The sequence below is a fragment of the Trachymyrmex septentrionalis genome, unplaced genomic scaffold (genome assembly GCF_001594115.1).
Source record: "Trachymyrmex septentrionalis isolate Tsep2-gDNA-1 unplaced genomic scaffold, Tsep1.0 scaffold208, whole genome shotgun sequence".
In the NCBI taxonomy this organism is placed as follows: domain Eukaryota; kingdom Metazoa; phylum Arthropoda; class Insecta; order Hymenoptera; family Formicidae; genus Trachymyrmex; species Trachymyrmex septentrionalis.
Genome location: NW_017305266.1, coordinates 124,372 through 142,536, shown reverse-complemented (window position 1 = coordinate 142,536; position 18,165 = coordinate 124,372). Strand labels below are relative to the sequence as shown.

Sequence of the window (18,165 nt, the reverse complement as noted above, 5' to 3'; positions counted from 1 at the left end):
CGTTCGATATAATCGATTAATACTTTCGTTTTGATTTGTAACATATTATCCACTTAGTATATCGTATCAATTATATTATTAAACTTTATTTAAATATAATATTTAAATTTATTTAAATACGAAGCATATATACGTATTATAAATATATATAAATAAATATGTATTGTGTATATATATTTTTATCTTGATATATGTATCTTGAAATTTGCCTATTTTTGCAGAGTGAACAGATGTTGTGTTAATTTTGTTGTTAAATATATATATATATGGGTTCACTCTGCAAAAATAGGCAAGTTTCAAGATACAATAACTTCTTAAAAAATTATCGGGATGTTTAAAAAAGCATTTTACAGGTAGAAACCTTTACTTTTCGGATCGTTACTTAAAAAAATGATCTCATGGAGATTTTATGAAGTTACATAAACAACAACAACAACAACAACAACAACGACAACGACAACGACAACGACAACAACAACAGACTAGGCAGAACAGTTTCACGGTTTTCTGTATTAGACATCGTCAGCTTCTTGTAGCGGGATAGTTCTCGGTATCTCCGGACAGTCCGCTGTGATACTCCACGATACTCGGCAAAGTGTAAAGCGAGAGGAGTTCTTCCTCGAGACGATGTATTCGCTTCGTGTGGTAGAGTGAGTGACCTCGAAGACCTAGACGAGATCTCTTCCTCGTACGCAGACAGAATCGGCAATACGCAATCGTGAGGATTGTTTGACACTTCTCGCGTGGCCAAAATTAGACATTCTGTATAAATTACAGATTGTGTGGCGAGTTTCTTTGAAATAACGAAATAATGCTGTCGTCAAAGTTTCGTCACAAAACCAAGCAGTGGTTATTTTGGAGAGCAACTCCGTTCGCAAGTTTCAACAGCACACATTGTAAATCCGGACGCTGCTTAACCTACTACTAATATTTTAAACCATGACAGTGTAAACGTCAAAAGAAATACAGACTCATAAAACGGCGTTCTTGGAGAGCAAATCGTCATTTTACGTAATCTCTCTTTTTTTCGACCTCAATGTTGAATATCGTTATTTATACAGCGGCAGCTTAGAATCGTTCATGATGTGTGTAATCTCAAAAAGACAACTCATTTAAAAGAAGCAAAATGTCAAAGTTATATTTTATCAATATTGTAACCACTAGCACCGTTAAATATAAATATACATGCGGAAGCAACTTTCTTCCAGTTTCAACATCCACGGTGACGGTGTGGAAAACAAAGTTATTCGCGCAAATCATCAAATATTGCGGTTTAAATCACAGAACAGTGAGAAAAATCCAGTCTAGTATTGGCTCCGCGCAATATGCAAAGAGCGAGAAATGATCGAGTTGTTTTCATCGTCGCTCGTGCATGAGAAAATAATTGGCGACACATTGCTACTGTTACGATCTTAGTTGGACAAGATCGAGGAAGGATAGGAACATACGATCGGCCTAATTATCGATCAAAGCAAAATGTGCTCGCTCGCATGCGTAATAAAATATATAATAAAATATATAAAATAATATATTTTATTATATTATAAAGAAATTTAATTCGATTAAAATTTTACGTGCGCCGAGGAAATATCACGGATAGAAATACAATTTTCTAAGCTAAACAGATATACGTTGCGATTTTTTTTTTTAGCCACGATAAACGCGCAACTTTTGTTCCATCGTACAAAATTCTAATCGGTTACTTTCCTCATTGAAGTTCTTATTATCAATGATATCTTGACGATAACAATAGTTTTATTGACAAAAAATTTCAATTGTGATCATATCAAAAATTCATTCATTCACTCATCTTTCGTACGATTCAGTATTTTTCAATGTGAATCCCATTTACATCTTCTACACGATTAATTTAATTAATTATAAATCATCTCGGTTGCGGGTACATTTGAGACGCGGAGGCGAGGGTAGAAGTAGTTAAAACTTGGTTTTTTTTTGTGGATACGGACGGTACGTGCCGTTCTCTTGACATTTCCACGTTTTGCTCTTGCGCCGCATTTATAGATGCGATTACGATGGAATACGGTGGAGGATTCTCGAATTTGTCCTCGCTGGATGGGTTGATGGTCGTTGACATCTGAGTAGACCTCGATGTTCCCTGAACAGTCATCACAGATGCGTAAGACGGTGGTAAATCTGGAGGAGAATGCACCGCATATGCTGACGATCCTGCCTGCAAAATACGAACACGTGGAAACATGAATTTAGCTCCTTTCCTTTGTGACGTTAAGTGCCGCATTTTGTACAAAATTATACTCTCTTCGATTTATAACAGACAGATCTGAAAATTTGTTCTTGAATTTATATCGCGAAAATTTACTCTTTAAATGATTTGGAGTGAATTTTTACTCTAAAGAAAGAGTAGCTTAATTTTCAATCTTTAAGAGTAAGATTCACAATAAAAACAGTTTTAGAAAGAACGTAACATATACTAAAATATTTTCGTACGTGATATTTTTCAAGAATAAGGGTGAAATCACACGGTGCGGAATAGAGAATGCGTCATCGAATCAGTGCTATTCCGCACTTTTCCATCACTTGGAAGCTTCGTGTGCTATGTTCACAAAGTGGTTCACAAAGATGCATCCAGGATAAATACAATATATTGTAATTTAAACACTACTATCTTTACGTGAATAATTTGCTTATTAAAAATGAAATATTATATAATTTATCAAATTGTAAAAACAATTTTCTGTTATAGTATTTAATATTTTACAATTAATATTGTACTTACAATCTTATAATAATTTTTTGAACTGCTTTAACGCATTTACTATCATTTTTCCGCATCGTGTGAACAGGGCACGCTGAAATCGCACCTAATGCGTCATTTTTTTATCTTAATATTTTTTTATCTTAATATCTACATTTACGCACTTAGATTTTGTCATTTTGCTTCATCGTCTTAACATTATTCCATCATATCAATTTGCGCAATTCCGTCACATCAATTAGCATCAAATTATTTTAACCTTTCAAAATACGACAGTTTATTACAAGAACACCAGGTTTAGGTTTATGGTTTAGGACAGAATGACGCACTCTCTATTTTGCAACATCAAATGCGGAATAGCATTGATTCGTTGCGTCTTCAACGACATATTCTCTATCCCGCACCGTGTGATTTCACCTTAGGACCCCTGAAAGATACGTAAAAATTCAAAATCGATTGGTCGAAAATAATAAATTAGTACCTGTCTGCGATTGGCAGTAATGTCCGAGATAGTCCGAATCGCCGCTCTTTGTTGCTCGATCAGAATTCTCGCGTGAGTTCTTTTCACGGTGTAAACGGTATATCCGCAAACCAGGAAGAAAAGTAGCGTCAATATTACCAAAACAACCCACATGTGCTCCCATTGCAGTAATATCGAGGCTATCATCGCTGTTGTCACCCATGCGACCAGGATAGTAGCCAGCATGCGGCCGGAGCAATCCGCATCCTGAATAAGTCGCATTATAGATATATGTATAGCTTTCGAGTCACGTGGATTTACCCCGTCTAATTGTAAGACGAAACGCGTGCTTGAGGTGTCTAGTTTTACTCCCTCGATAGTAGCGGTTCTGTGCTTTCGTAGTAACGATTAACAATAAGCAGCTTAAACAAAGCGTCCAAGATCTCGAACAGCGATCGGCGAACGAACGCTGATAGTCACCACCGATTAGAAGCGTAAAATTATCAAATTATCAAATTGTAATGGATAATCGCCGAGCGAATATTAAATTATCAGTAAGGCGGTATACATACCAACAGGATCAGAAAAAACATCTTGGATATGAGACAGTCGGAGAATTTCCTCCTCGCAGTAGTTATTAATCTACACGGCTTATCTCGCAAGTGTATACTACTTATTTACGATGACAAATGATCCCGGAGTTGATACACGAAGTGTCGCTTTTCACATCTCATTTCGTATCTTCTTGACGTGGATGTATTTTTAAAAAACTTGATTATCGAGGCAGTATATTAACAGTAGTCGGTAATACGGTCGGATTTTTGTGTACTGAGCCTGTACAGATTTGTAAAGCATCGTATACTGTTCGAAGCAAGGTGTTCATATTGTTTTACAGCGCACTAACGTTGCGTCACTAACGGATCAACGATATCTGAACGCAAACGAAAGTATTTGGACTCGGTATCAACCCATCGTTTATCCAGACGCTTCTGTTCCGGACGCTTGAATTTGTTCCGTTGAAACGAAACACTAGTACATATACGAGTCCCCGTGAGAAATCCAACTCAGTTCTTCGTGCAACTTCCTGCAAGTTGTATAACACATGCAAATCGCGGTTTGCGAGCGATAAGAGAAGTACTGGAAAATTATTTTAACGGTTAGGATATATAGAGTAAGAGTTCTGATTAGAGTCCTATAATAGAGATTGGCCACAAGTGATTTTATCAAAAGTGATTTTATCACTTCGAGAAAAAAAGGTATGTACTTCTTTCCTGTCTTTAACTTATACTATCTCATTTTATAATCCTTAGTACGCATAATTGGGTCATTCCTGCACATTGTTTTTTCTTCGAAAAACTAAAAGCACGGAATAATTAGAAAATTACATTTTTTTTTTAATACTGTTGTGTATTTAAGCCTTACAAATATTTTCTAAAGATGTTAAAATATATGTAAAAATCACTCAATAATTTTTGTATATTTATTAAAGTGATAAAAATTAACCCGGGACATGAATGGCGCATCGTGTGTACTAAGGATCGGAAAATCATTGTGGATACTTAATTAAGATTATAGAATGAAATAGAGTATATAAGTTGGAGTGACATAGTATATATACAGGGAAAAAGTAGAATATACTTTTCTTTGTTAGATTCTGTTACAGGGTCTCTCGTCAATCGTGGCGAATATTTATTAGGATCAGACAGCGAGATCGCGAACGAGATATATATTTGTCACTCGATCGCATACCTTGTATGTCGATCAATACATTAAAAACTCGCGATTATACTCTCGATCACTCTCGATGCGACACGACGATCACCCGGTGCATTGTAACGAAAAATGCTTGCGTTCGTTGCAATGAAACTGCAGTTCCAAGTAGAATTATTGAGGCAGTTTTAGTCAGTTTCAGCCAGTGTTTCATCAGCGTTAAAAACTGAAAAACAATAAGTTTCTACCTTTACGACGACTTAACGATAACTAACTTCGCGATAAGCGAATGCAGACCCTCTCAATGCCGTTCAGCGCGGTTATCATCTAACAATGACGTGTACCATTTTAACGCAGATAACGAGATGATATGCATAAACAGTTTAAATTTTCTTAAGTATGAAAAAATTACCCTCTGCAATAGAAGACATTAGACAGGTCGTATACGGAATACACGGAGTGTATATATAAATATATACGTATATATAAAATGACATAATCATGATTACGTTTGTGATATATCAAAGATCGTGCCGATGTAAATTTATAGCAGCAGGTACAACGTAATTTTCGCCATTTGCTATATATTCTACATTGCGATATATTTTACAATCCGAATATCAGTCGCTGTCCTCAGAGTTGTCCGTGTTGGGAGAGACAGCTCGCATATTATTTATGGTAGATTGCGCGATGTCAACGCAATTTTCTTATCTTGTGTTCTCACACAAGTACAGTAATGCCCAAAAAGCCAGCTTGGAGTTTACCTTTAAGAATGACAGAACGAACGAGAGATGTTGCTTTTATTCAACGCATCATCCGTTCGACATTAAGTCTCTTTGTTAAGAAAAAAATACATCGAAACATTTTTCACATACAATGTGCGTGTCCTAACGTGATTAATCTACGAAATGTACAAAAAAAATTCAACGTTCAGTTACATATCACAACTGTTAATCATATTAAAAGAAAAAAAGATGCGTATAATGTCAATCAGGGTCCAAATAAATTATTGATTCTCGATAAAAGTTTAACATTCGCCGGCGATCGCGTTAAAAATAATTATATTTTTATACTTGTATATAAAAAAAAGAAGTATAATAATAATGATGATGATGATGATGATGATCATTTGGACCGCGATTAAGATCTTCTCTTTTTGTACCTTTTTTTTTCTTCTCCGTTCTTCAGTCTGTTATTTTTATACGTTTAACCACTCCCTAAATATAAAGTGATAAGATCTACGTCACCGACGAGATACTATTAAAGACCAACATCCTTACAGGAGTTCGCGTCCTTGTGAATATTGAAGTAATTAAGAGTTAAAAACTCATAATATTGTACTAATTTTATGATTTATTAGTTTAGTAGACGTATTTATGCATTTAGAACTCAACAATACTCGATTTTTCTTTAAAATTGTGATTTTAGTGTTATCAAAAAGTTTTATTATCAACAGAGATGATAACTGCAGAGAAAAAAATTGTAATTCTGCAATATATAAGATATTATAGCTTTACAAGTATGCATATTTATTTATGAAACATTTATACTGTATAATAAAAAATCATAAATTTAATAATGTACGAGCCAAATATTTGTGTTAATAATAGCAAATTTATATCAATTGTCGATAATGTCAGCGTTCTTCAATTACCTCCGGGCCCTTGGGGCCCTTTTTATATCGCCGGAAATTTGCCCAGAGTTGACGGTCTTTAATAATATCTCGTCGGTATCTATGTCAATGCCGGGTCCGTTCGACATATATTAATGTGCCGCGAATACGATATCGCGTTAATTTCTTATTTCTAAGTGAAGACGATGAAGAAACTAATAGATAATAACTCTAAGCAAAATTGTTTACAAATTTTCTAGAACATGCCAAATACACACGTACCTTCATTGTTCAGAAAAAATAACGGGGCACGACATCATGTCGCGTTGAGTCGCTCGACTAATAGAGAACGAATCGTTTGAGCAATTATAACGAGAGAGTCGTTTTCCTCGATTCGATTTCGACAAAAATTCGTGGATGTAGATGTTGAATAGAAGGAACAGGATCGAATTAATGGCTAAATTAATTCGATAGAAGATAATGGGCCCTTGTTTAGGGCAGTAATCGCGGATTGAAACGTCCCATGTGAAGTATTATACCGGAAGGGTTGTGTCGAACGAAATATAAAAAGGGCCTGTCGAGCTTCAACCTCGGTCTCTCCAACGAGCCCGAGAGCTGCCTTTCCTCTCTGTAGAATCCGTACAGAAGCGTGCGCGATTGGTCTGCGTAAGAGTCTATATTGTCCTCTTGCGGCAACGTGCCGTATCTCATTGTATTCTCCTCAGCAGTGTTTCCGAAATTATCGTCCTCCGTTCGTCGCTCAATGTTTCTTCTCAATGGACTCGCGGGATAGGTTTCCACGTGATGTCGACCATTAAGAATATTCTCGTCGCCACAGGTGCTGAATAAATTCATCTGCGAAGAAAAAAATTCATGATTATAAGCAGCGTTATCGTACATATTGGGGGTATCGAACAGACAAATGTATGTATACCTGTAACACGTCGGCCAAGTGAAGACGGTGACCTATGCCGTTGATACCCTTAAAATCGGCGTTGCCCGAGAAGAGCTCATCAAGACCCATCCTCTTCAAGGCGGCAGTCGCATTGACGACGGATCTATGGCTGAATTTAGGCACCTGCAGCTCGAGGCCGTGTCTCGGTATGAGAACCTTGAGGAGCTTGTTCCAGGCTCCGTCGCGGAACGCGCTTCTGACGAGACGCTGCTCCAGACGGTCCAGAGTATCGCCGGGTGCGGTGTGGCCCTGTTGACCCGGCAACACGAAGATCGTCGAAACCAATTTGTCGCTGCCTCCAAGAGCGATCGCCGTGGCATCGACGCTAGGTTCATAGCCGGCTAAGACACCCGATCGCCAAGTCGTAGCTGGGACCGGTACGAGTTTCCTTTGTCTCACAGCCGGCGAAACGGCAAAGTACAACTCGCCGTCCCTGCCAACGGAGCTTGTCAGACTGCTATTGCAATCGGTCTGAAATACATTGGCGGAGAGCGCCGCCAAAGGTGATCTGAGCGGCACCGTGTTCGTCTTAACGAAGTCCTTGATTCTGCCGCCAGTCTGCTTCCTAACCAGCAGATTCGTTCTTCTGCGCACGAGATCGCTAATGGTGGCGAAGTTCACTTCGGTCACGAGGCCCTCGTAGAATTGCTGGGCCTGCTCCTTGTAGAAGGGCATGAGTTTCCTGACCTTCATCTTGTCAGCGAACAACTCGCGAACGAAGGCGGCGTTCGCGATACCCTGGCCACGAGCTAAACCCACCGCGTCGGTTATGTTTTGGAAGACCAAGTGTGGATTGAACGTGGCCACGTCGTCCAGGCCGAGTACCTCGTTCATCTGATCGGACGTCGGACCGCGAGCACCCAGGAAGATCATCGCCAGTAAGCTGGTCATACCGAACGGCGAGAGTGCCAACGATCTCGCGGTGCTCAAACCCTTATTGGTGGCTACCCAGAAATTGAAGGCCAACTCGTTGCATAGCTTGGCGAAGTTTACAATATCGGCGCTGGTGTGTCTTATGGTAGCGTCTAAGCCGATTGCACTCTGAGACGCGTCCAGTGGTAGGAAGGACTGCGTCGAGGATTGTGGTTGTTCTTGCTGATGTGCCGGCGCTTCGACTCCTGGAGAACGAACGTGGGTGGTGGTGCCGTTGGAATTCGAGTTGGAAGGCGGTAACGACGTCTGAGCGTGATTGACTGGTTTCCTCTGCAGCGGCTTTGGCAGTTTCGACGGCTTTGGAAGCTTCGACATGACCGGCGGTACCTGTTGCGATATAAGCGTCCACTTGTCCTCCGCGTTTACATCGGCATCAGTCTTCGTAACGTTGGGCTTCTCCGATGGTTTGTAATCAGGTCTCGACGTTTGACGAACCGGAACACTCGACGGTGACGTCGACGCTTGCAAAAGTACCACGTCCGGCTTCGGCGAACTCTCGGAATGTTTCAAAGAGGCAGTCTTGCTCTCCGTGTTATTCGAATGCTCGTCGTTCTGCATTGATGCGTTGACCTGCGTTAATGTAATCTGCGTCACATTTTTGTCAATCTGACTTGACGTATTATTGACAGGGTTATCAGGCCGAGAAATATTCTCCTTATTTTCATTTGCATCGTTCGTTGAGTTATTTTGCGTTATTTTGATTGAGCTATTGGTGTGCTCTTTAATTGATACAGAAGAAGATTCATTGTTCTTGTTATTCTCTTTATTCTGGATATTATCTTTGTTCTTGTAGCCAGTTGTATCAGTAACGTGATTTGGATTCTGTGAAAGTGTAGAATCGGTAGAATTTGACACGATAGCACCGTCAGACGTAACATTTGAAACGGAGATATCGGTTGTAACGTCACTATATGCTTGTGAGCTCGACTCGGAGTTCGAATCGTTGATAGAATGAATCACTACGATCTCCTTCGTTATCGACGAAGCATTTGCGAAGGAACCGTTCTTTTCGTTTAATGCTTCTATTTTCGGATTGCTTTCCACGTGCCCTGAGTTTTTGGTATCATTCGCGACTTTTACGGATAACTGATTAGATAGTTCGGGACTTAAGTCTGTCCTCACAATAGGTGCTTCAGTCGTTTTTATCTTCTCCTTTATTTCCGTCTTCTTCTGATTGTTACTTGTATTAAACGTCGTTTTATTGACGCCTGGCGATCGAATACCAACATCTATCGTTGTCGTCGTTGTCGTCGTCTGTTCCGGAATTACGTTGACGATTCCCACGGTTGTTGCGTTCTGCTTAATAACAACCTTTGATTCACCATTGACATTTGTGAATTTATTTGCTGGCGATGATAAAGATGCTTTCGTGGAATCGTCTATTCTCTCGTTACTGCTTAACAATGTAATCGGTTCTAGAGTATCATTCGACTCTTTGGTCTGCGTTGAAATACCGTAAATTAATGTACCGTTTCGAACTGGATCCGTTAATATCTCTTGCGTCGATTGCGTAACGTTTCTTTCCGTTTCATGTAATTTAGTGACGTTATCGATTTTTTCTTTCTCGATGCTCGATAAATTCGATACATTCGTCGTTGGAAATCCGGCGATAAGGCCACTTGCAATGTCACCAGCTATTTCACCAACGAAATTCGATATGTTATCAGGTAAATCAATCGGCTTTATTGTGGGAGTGCTGGACGATAGTGGCACGATACTTATTACTTTGTCAATGGCAGACACTGGATCGCTTAGATTCAAATTCGCGAGAGTGTTGTCGAAACGTTCATTAGTTGTCGTAGGCTTATTTGAAGATAGATTTGTGTCGATCGACGCGGTTGTTGATTGCGTTTTGGTTGCATCAGGTTGCGCAACTGCTTTGGTGTCAGTTAAATTCAAAAATGAAGTAGTCGAAGTCTTTTCTGATATAATTCTTTCGGTGATACTTCCAAGAGTCGCGGGACTTTCAGTCTGACTTGCCGGCAAAGAAGCGGTTGTAGTTGCATGTGTCTTCTCGAGCTGCACGAACGAAGATGCTGCTGTTGATCCCGAAACCTCTACGTGGATTTGAGTCGATTTAAGTCCAGCTGGCGTTGTAGGTAAATTGTTGCTCGTTATTCTATTACTCGTCGTTCCGACTCTAATCGAAGCTGTCGACGTCGTCGCTTTAATCCGAGAGCTCTCGGAAATGCTGCTCGTGCTTGATTCTCTGTCCACTGTGTTGACAGGCCGATAAGTGACGGAATAGTCGAACTTGGTATTGTCTCGCAACGGAATTTCGGTGAAGGTTCCATAAGTTTGCTTATTAATGATAGGTCTGACATTCTTTTCGTTTACCTCGGACGCGTTACGCCTCTGCTCGTAATTAATATTCATGATCGGTACCTCCGGCGTTTCGTTCGATGAGGGCGAGAGGGGCAGGACGGGTGGTTTCACTTCCGAAACTTGATTTATTACACTTGAGAAGGAATCGATTAACTGCGTGGGTAACGGTTCTATCGGTACCGAGGATTGAATGTCGGTCGGCAGAGGATTAAAATAAGTCGATGTAACCGGGCTTGATGACTCTTTCGTAACCGTTGAGAAGCCCTCGCTGAGATAATGATGCAACGTCGGGACGGTCGGGGCCTTGATTCTCGTAACGGAAGCGAGCGTAGACGGTGAGTGCGGCGCGTTAGACGCGACCTGCTCGGGTTTCGGAGACGCGTGGGAAATCGGCACTAGGGTAGCGAGAGTATTGGTTTGTGGGATTATTATGTCATCGTACGTCCCGTTCGTTTGAGATTCTTTCGTAACGCTAGATGCGAACGAAGGATCGTCGGACACCTTCGTATTGTTCTTGCTCAGTATAAGAATGTAACTGGTGTTCGAGGGAGAGATCTCGGTCGTCAACTCGCTGGACCCACCGTGCGTTACGGTCTGTTTCGTGGAGGAGAAATGCGTTGACACCCCTGGCGTGGTCACCGAGTAGGTTCCCGAGGTTTTCGTCCCTTCGCTGATTTTGTTATTAGCAGTCGTCTGCTTCGTGATACTTACGGGATACATGTCTAAGCTTGTTAGTTGCGGGAACGTCGTTTCTTCAGGTACCTCTGACAGAGTTAATTCGACATATTGTTCCGTTTGACTTTCCTCGGTCTGAGCAGACAGCTGGATAGTCGAACTCGCGGCACTGCTATCGGCTGTAGACGGATCGGTCTGACTTTCCTTAATCCCAGCACTCTCGACCGGAATCACGCTGACTATTTGGAAGACGGGACTTTCGGTAACGGCGGATTGTAACGTAGACAACTTCTGTTCCGTTAGGGTAATAACTGGAACTGGAATCATCGGTTTCTCGGTAGCCGCCGTTTGCTCCGAGTGATGGCCTTGTTGAGGTTTTCCCTGCGCGTTATTAGTAAAACCAGCGTACGCATTCGTCTGAACGTCCAACGTCGCAGGTTTTTTTGTCGGATGTTTCGATGTCGATTCAGCTTCTACCTTCTCTGTCGTCAGTTTATGCGACAATTGACTGGAATCGCTCGGGGGGATCGAGTCTGTCTCACCAGATAGAATTGAAGGCAGAATATTGCTCCATTCAACGTTGGCATGTTCCGGAATCTTCGGTATTGAACCCGTTAAAGTCGGTGGCTTATCGAGTGCGCTCTTTAACACGTTCTGTACCTTTTGTACCACATCCATGACCTAAAATGCGACGATGGAATGTGAATTAAATCTGTAAACGAAGAGGTGCGACTATTCCGTTAGCTCCTACCGCTCGTTCTTATTTCTTTCGTTTCTACATCTAAATATAATCTAATATTTTTACAATCTGTACAACCGATATTACACTCTCTTTTATTAATACTGAATTAGTCAAAGACAGCAAAAACTCTGAAAATATTTATTTAAAATGAAAATATGTAACGCGATTAGTAAAATAAATTGGAGACCTAAATTCATAAAAAAAAGTGCAAACATAATACGATGTTTATACTGATTCGTTATACTTCGCCTTAAAGTTAATTAATTATTTAAGAGCTATTATTTAATTAATAAAAGCGCGAAAGTTCTAAGTTTTACAGTAGATTTTTAAGCCTTAAGTCAGAAGAAATGGACGAATCATAATCGATTGTTCTCTTCGCATTCGACTTGTAATTGGTAAACTTTTCACGGCTTAAAACACCCATTGTAGATTCCGACTAATGCAGTCTAGTGCAAGAATAAAAAACAGACCTTATGATACTAGACAAGAGACAAGAGACGCGAAACAAGTGACGGTGAACCGACCTTTTTACCGCCCGTCAGGACATCATCGGCTTTTTGAGGCTCCTGTCTATCCATCGCGATGTGATCCGTCCCACCTGACGCGATAAGACCTTGAATTTCCTGAGCGGTCATCTGCCGCGTAATCATATCGCCCTTGTCGTCGTAAGTATAAAACTGAAACTTGTCGGGCCGCAAAAGTCCGGCCGGAGAGGCGACCAGTTTGTGGCTGGACTGCGTCTCGTTTTTGCCGTTCGGAGGATGATGCGCGCGTCCATCGTGGTTCTGACGGATAATTGTTGAAGCGCTGGCCGTGCTGTAAAACGTACGAAGGTATACGCCCAGAATATTATCGTAGCCCCTGCCATTTTGATGTATTAAATTTCAATGAATCTATAGGATTTACGTAAATTGAACGCGACGTACGTAACATCGAGATGTAATAAACGTGCGAGACAGACCGGCGGTGTGTCTATCCGTCCATTCTCACATGGACGATTCTCTCGTTCGCTTCTCAACGAGCTTGTTTCTTGAGTGATTCCCGATAAAGAACTACGGCAACGATGGTGTATCGCAACGAGAAATCTACATCGGACTGATAAGAACGAAGGTTCTACGCGGGCACGCAATTTTCCTAATTAACTCGCTCGTTAAGAGTCAGCAGACCGTCTGACAGCACGGGAACTAAACCACGTCGTCTCTAATAAGAGGCGACCGTGTTTTTTTTCATTCATCTTCTCTTCCGCATTCTCCATCCTGTCTTTCCCAGGCGAGGCGCGATTTTTATCTGAATCCACTGTTCGTATTATCTCATACCTTTACATTCACGTTAATAGAATCGTGTTGATTACGTTGATGCTATTGTTTCGCTGGTACGCGTTTGCTCCGAATCAACATTTACCGCGCAGATTTAAATATTTCTAACGTACGTTGCACGCGTGCGACGCGCAATTGAAGCAGAAATTTAATTGGAATCTGTGACGTGATACTGACCTAGGATCAAACGTATCCGCAGACACGTGTGAATGTTCGTTGTGAGCCGGTAAAGCCACACCTAACTGTAGGCTCATCCAGGACACGATTAATGCCGGCAGTAGCCAGCGCGATCGTTGCGACATGATAATTCTTGATTCTCTGAAAACGGAAGCATAATCCGAGATTGAGAACTGCAGTTGCATTCCTGTATAAAGTTCTTGTTTTTTTTTTTTTTTTTTTGCTTTCTCTGATATTTAATAGCACCCTTGATATCGAAGTCTTTAGATCGAAAAATGATTTTCGGTCAATTGAAATTAAAAGTAACATAACGTTGATGTTACAATGTCGCCACTCAACAACATGAGTGTAATTTAACACACGGAGTTGCATAACAGTTCATTGTCGAGGGCAAAATTATAACATTGATGATTACGTTACTTTCAAATAAACATAAATCAATAATAACGGCTACGGAGCTAAATTTTAATACATTTGAAATTGTTCAGACGTTTCGACCTTTTTGTCAGGCCATGTTTCTATGTTTACAATGTTTGGAAAATTAAACGCAATAAATTAATTTACTGTATCGGTCGGATACATATGATTCTGAACTTATAGTTACGCTAACATAATGATGGCCGTAGATTCTTCATGTATTAATGCCGTAACGATATAATTCCTTCTTTCTTGTTAATTCGGTAATTAACCTTCATCTATAACTTTAAAATACGAAACGCCACTACGGTCTGAATGTTGAGATATTGAACTATTCTATATATTCATCATTTAAATGAATTAATTTCAGAAATGATAATTTCGTGCCGATATGGTTGTACAGGACTTTCGCAATCAATCTGAAATAATAATAATCCCCCGAAATTTCCCAAATTTAATCCTAGAAAACTGTAATAAACGTCATCTATATATTTTTAATTGTGTCTAGCAGTCGCAATTTAAGATCCATATTAATAATCGGTTGCAAATATCGAGTTAGTCAATAAAATAAAAAAGTGTAAGCATACATTCTGTTAATTCTAATATGTTATTTTTTTGATGTCGACTAGGTTTAAATCGTGGAGAGTTGAAAAAAGGTGAGTCTAAAGGAAATGAAACGGTTATCAAGATCCGTAACACGTAAACGAGTTAGCCAAATAACGCGATACGATAGCGTGAGAATTAAGAGAAACGTGATGGAAGGAAAGAGAGATAGGTCACCGAACCTTACAATTTTTTTGCTTGGTTGTTGTTACATATCGGTAACCGGTTTTACGTTGCCCAGTTACCTCCAATGCTTCGCATCGATTCCAACGCATAAATCTGAGGGTTGATCTCACAATTAGCACGCTTTGGATTTCCATGAAGGATCTCCATATCTCGCTAATATAAAGGCGCGAGTATCAAGGCGTCTAATCCTTCTCTCTCTTTCCTTTCTTCCCACATACCGTAATCTCGGAACATTCGGAGGACGCGCAAAAGTCACGCAGGTTGTCGCGCCATTCCTTAAGTTGCACTCACACTTTACAATCGAAGGTAGACTCCCTGGAAATGTCATTTAATCCCGTCGAGAGGTGACGCGATCCCCGTCAATGACTCCGGTGCCACAACTCGACGATTAGCCGCTCGACACCACAGACGTGACAGTCAGCGAACTCGCGATACTCGGCGGTAAAGTGAGAGAAAAAACGTCGGACGTTTTGACGAGTATTTGAAGCGATCCCTCGGTGCTCGATTCAGCCGCGCGAGAACGCACGCAGTCGATCCCTTTTCCCCTTTTCTGCTCCTTCGCTCGTCTGCCTTCTCTGTCTCGCTCCTCTCTCGTTCCCTTCTTCCCTTCTTCGTTAAGGGATCAAGGACGTTTAGCAGTTGAGACTATTTTGCGGTCGACCTTGCTGTCAGACCGTCGCCGGTGTAGCGACCTCGGGCGATGATTACGGAGCGCGTTCCGTGAAACTCCTCCCTTTTCTTATCCGCAGGGCCCTTTCTCGCGTACTTCGCTCCCTCTTGTAAGTATATCCGCTCCGCTCCGTGCTCGCGCTTGACACGACTCTTCGCCGGGCGGTCCTCTTCCTACGCCACTCTCTCGTCTGCTCCGCTTCTTCTGCCGTCTTGTACCCTGGATAAACACGTACTGCAAGGTAGGATCCTTGGCTGGTACGAGCGCAGCGGAACGAGAAGCAGAAGAGATAAGGAGGAGGGGAAGACCGCACTCCTGGAGGGTAAGACAGAGAAAGGACTCGGCCTCTCTCGCCTCTCCTCTCTCGCGACGAGAGACGTCGCCGTCGCCGTCGCCGTCGGATGGACGGAGCGAATTACGCGGAAACAGGTGACCGCGCGATTCACCTACGCAAGCATTCTTTTCGAGAAGAGAGATCGTAGATGAGCGTCTACGATTCTAAGGGTAGAGTAATTAATTAGAATCGTCTAGAGTTTTATCACCAAGATTGGATCTTGTTCCCCCTCTTCCCATTTTCTTTCTGCATTGTTGACCCTCGTCATTCAACATTGCTGCTACGAATCTCATCCGAAGATCTCATCAGCGGGAGACGAGAGGAGGCCTGCAAATTTTTCTCAAACGACAAACGTATACACGCGTAAGCCAGGCCGACGATTCACGTCGATTAACGGTACATCGACCGAATGAGTCGCGTATGTGACGTATGAAATTGCGAAGGAACCGGCGGGTTGTGCGGGGATCGAGGAACGTCGCGAAAACGAGGGATTTGGGGGGAAATTCCTCTCTTGGATAATTTGGATTCGCAATCAACGCTGAATTATTTCTGATATGGGAAGAAGCGCGCGAGCGCGAGCGCATCTTTCACGATCGAGCCGCGTGCAACTCATTCTTTACGCAACTCATTCATAAGCGAATCAATCGCCGTCCGCGGCGGCGGCTCGGTCGGAATAAATTTCGGACATGTCCCCTCCGACTCTCGTCTTCCTCGTGCGAGCGGTGGGAGATCGTTACGATGTGCGACAATAGGAAAAAATGAGAAATTTTGCTGAAGTATCTAAAAATTTAGTTATACAGGGTGTCCCTAAAATTCGCCCCTCCTAAGAGCGGATTAAATTGGGATCGAAAAGCTTAATCCTCTATCAATTTTCGCAATGATTAATATTAATTACTAAAAGTTCCTAAATATTGCTCTACATAAATTTTTTTCTCGAATACTATCAACTTCGCGAAAAATCTGCAAGAGACAAAAATCATTTATTTCCTTCCCATAGAATTCTAAGAATTTTTGCAGAACATTTTTTATCAACCTTTTTAGTGCTGCATTTCCTTACTTTTACCACCATGAGAAAATACGGTATTAAAAAATTCTGAAAAAATTCTCAGAACTTTATAAGAAGAAAATAGACAATTTTTATCTCTTGCTGTTTTTCTGTAAAGTTGATATAGTTGATATATTTGAGTGAAAAATTATTAAAAGTTAATATTTAGATTTTTAATATAATTAATATCTCGTTAATCATTGCGAAAATTGCAAAATAATAGAGGACTTTTCGGCTTAGTTTAGTCTAAGATCTGCTCAGGATAGAAGATGCCGAATTTTAGAGACGCCCTGTATATAGATACAGATTTGAAAATAAATTTTTTGGATTATTAAAATAATCATGTAACACGCTCAAATTGATTGTTAAAATATTCTAACTTTATACAGTATCACTCATCATTTCGGAATTCAAAAAGAATTCAGTCGTATGCCATCAATTCCGAGTTCATTCTCAGATGCAAAAAGAATTATTTCAGAATGGTTTAGAAAAAGAATTCTTTTTAAGTTTGAAAATAAATTCCAAATTGATGACAACTGAATTCTTTTTTAATTCTTTTTTGAACTCTGTGCTATCTTGAGATGCTTGAGATTTCCACATCATTATTTCGACAAAATTATTTTTAGATCTGTATCTAATTAATTTTTATACAGCAACGATAATTTTGCTGAAACATCTAAAAGCTTTAGCTAAATACAGATCCGAAAATAATCGTACTGGATCACCGAGATAATTATGTAGAACGCTCAAATTCGTTGCTGGAATGTTCAAACTTTTTTGCATGACATATCGTTCGTCATGCTTGAGATTTCGTCGAATTATTTTAATGGTGATTGAAGAAAATTATTTTCGTATCTCTAGCCGGCTAAAAATTTTTCAGGTAATTCAGCAAAACCGTTCTTCCCGTGTAGAGAAGAAATTGTACATGATTGCGCCGCGCCGAGATTACGGCGGAGCGCGAGGTGAAACCGCGAAAAACGATAGACTCAAGTTTGACAGCGATCGCGCTGTCGGGGGAGACGGACGGGCTCGCGAGAAACCCGTTTTCTCGCTTCTCCGCGCGACTCTACGTCTGCTTGAAGTTTTCTGTGAACGTCGAACACGCGCGGGTTAATAAACAGCCGTCCCACTTGCACGACTGTCCATCCGTAACCCACTGTTTACCCAAGACAACGGTACCGCGCCAGGCCGCGCCGGATTAAGGTTTATCCAACGGTTTACCTATCGACAAATTCGACGTCGGTCGCGGGGGAGGCGGGAGGGGGGGAGGG

General features: G+C 41.0%; 3 protein-coding genes across 4 annotated transcripts in view; 1 reads left to right on the top strand and 2 right to left on the bottom strand.

The window, feature by feature from the left end:
- Positions 1 to 1,580: 1,580 nt before the first annotated feature.
- On the bottom strand, positions 1,581 to 3,830 carry LOC108747972. Its single transcript, XM_018485902.1, has 3 exons — positions 3,767 to 3,830; positions 3,216 to 3,461; positions 1,581 to 2,191 (listed from the first exon to the last, which is right to left on the bottom strand). The coding sequence occupies exons 1-3, from the start codon at positions 3,785 to 3,787 to the stop codon at positions 1,886 to 1,888; spliced, it is 573 nt and encodes a 190-aa protein (XP_018341404.1). The 5' UTR covers positions 3,788 to 3,830; the 3' UTR covers positions 1,581 to 1,885.
- A 2,935-nt stretch (positions 3,831 to 6,765) lies between these two features.
- On the bottom strand, positions 6,766 to 15,732 carry LOC108747968 (mucin-3A). The gene is made up of 5 exons (XM_018485895.1): positions 15,137 to 15,732; positions 13,640 to 13,780; positions 12,671 to 12,962; positions 7,451 to 12,085; positions 6,766 to 7,371 (listed from the first exon to the last, which is right to left on the bottom strand). Exons 2-5 carry the CDS (start codon positions 13,762 to 13,764, stop codon positions 7,009 to 7,011), a joined length of 5,415 nt encoding a protein of 1,804 aa, XP_018341397.1. The 5' UTR covers positions 13,765 to 13,780; positions 15,137 to 15,732; the 3' UTR covers positions 6,766 to 7,008.
- LOC108747970 (MORN repeat-containing protein 5-like) overlaps positions 12,749 to 18,165 on the top strand; it is a 10,791-nt gene continuing 5,374 nt past the window's right edge. The window contains exon 1 of one of the 2 annotated variants that reach the window (XM_018485899.1): positions 12,749 to 12,811. The gene's annotated coding sequence lies outside the window, so the exon portion shown is untranslated. Of the gene's footprint in view, positions 12,812 to 12,901; positions 12,980 to 18,165 lie in introns of those variants that run through there. The other variant, XM_018485898.1, reaches the window with a different exon arrangement.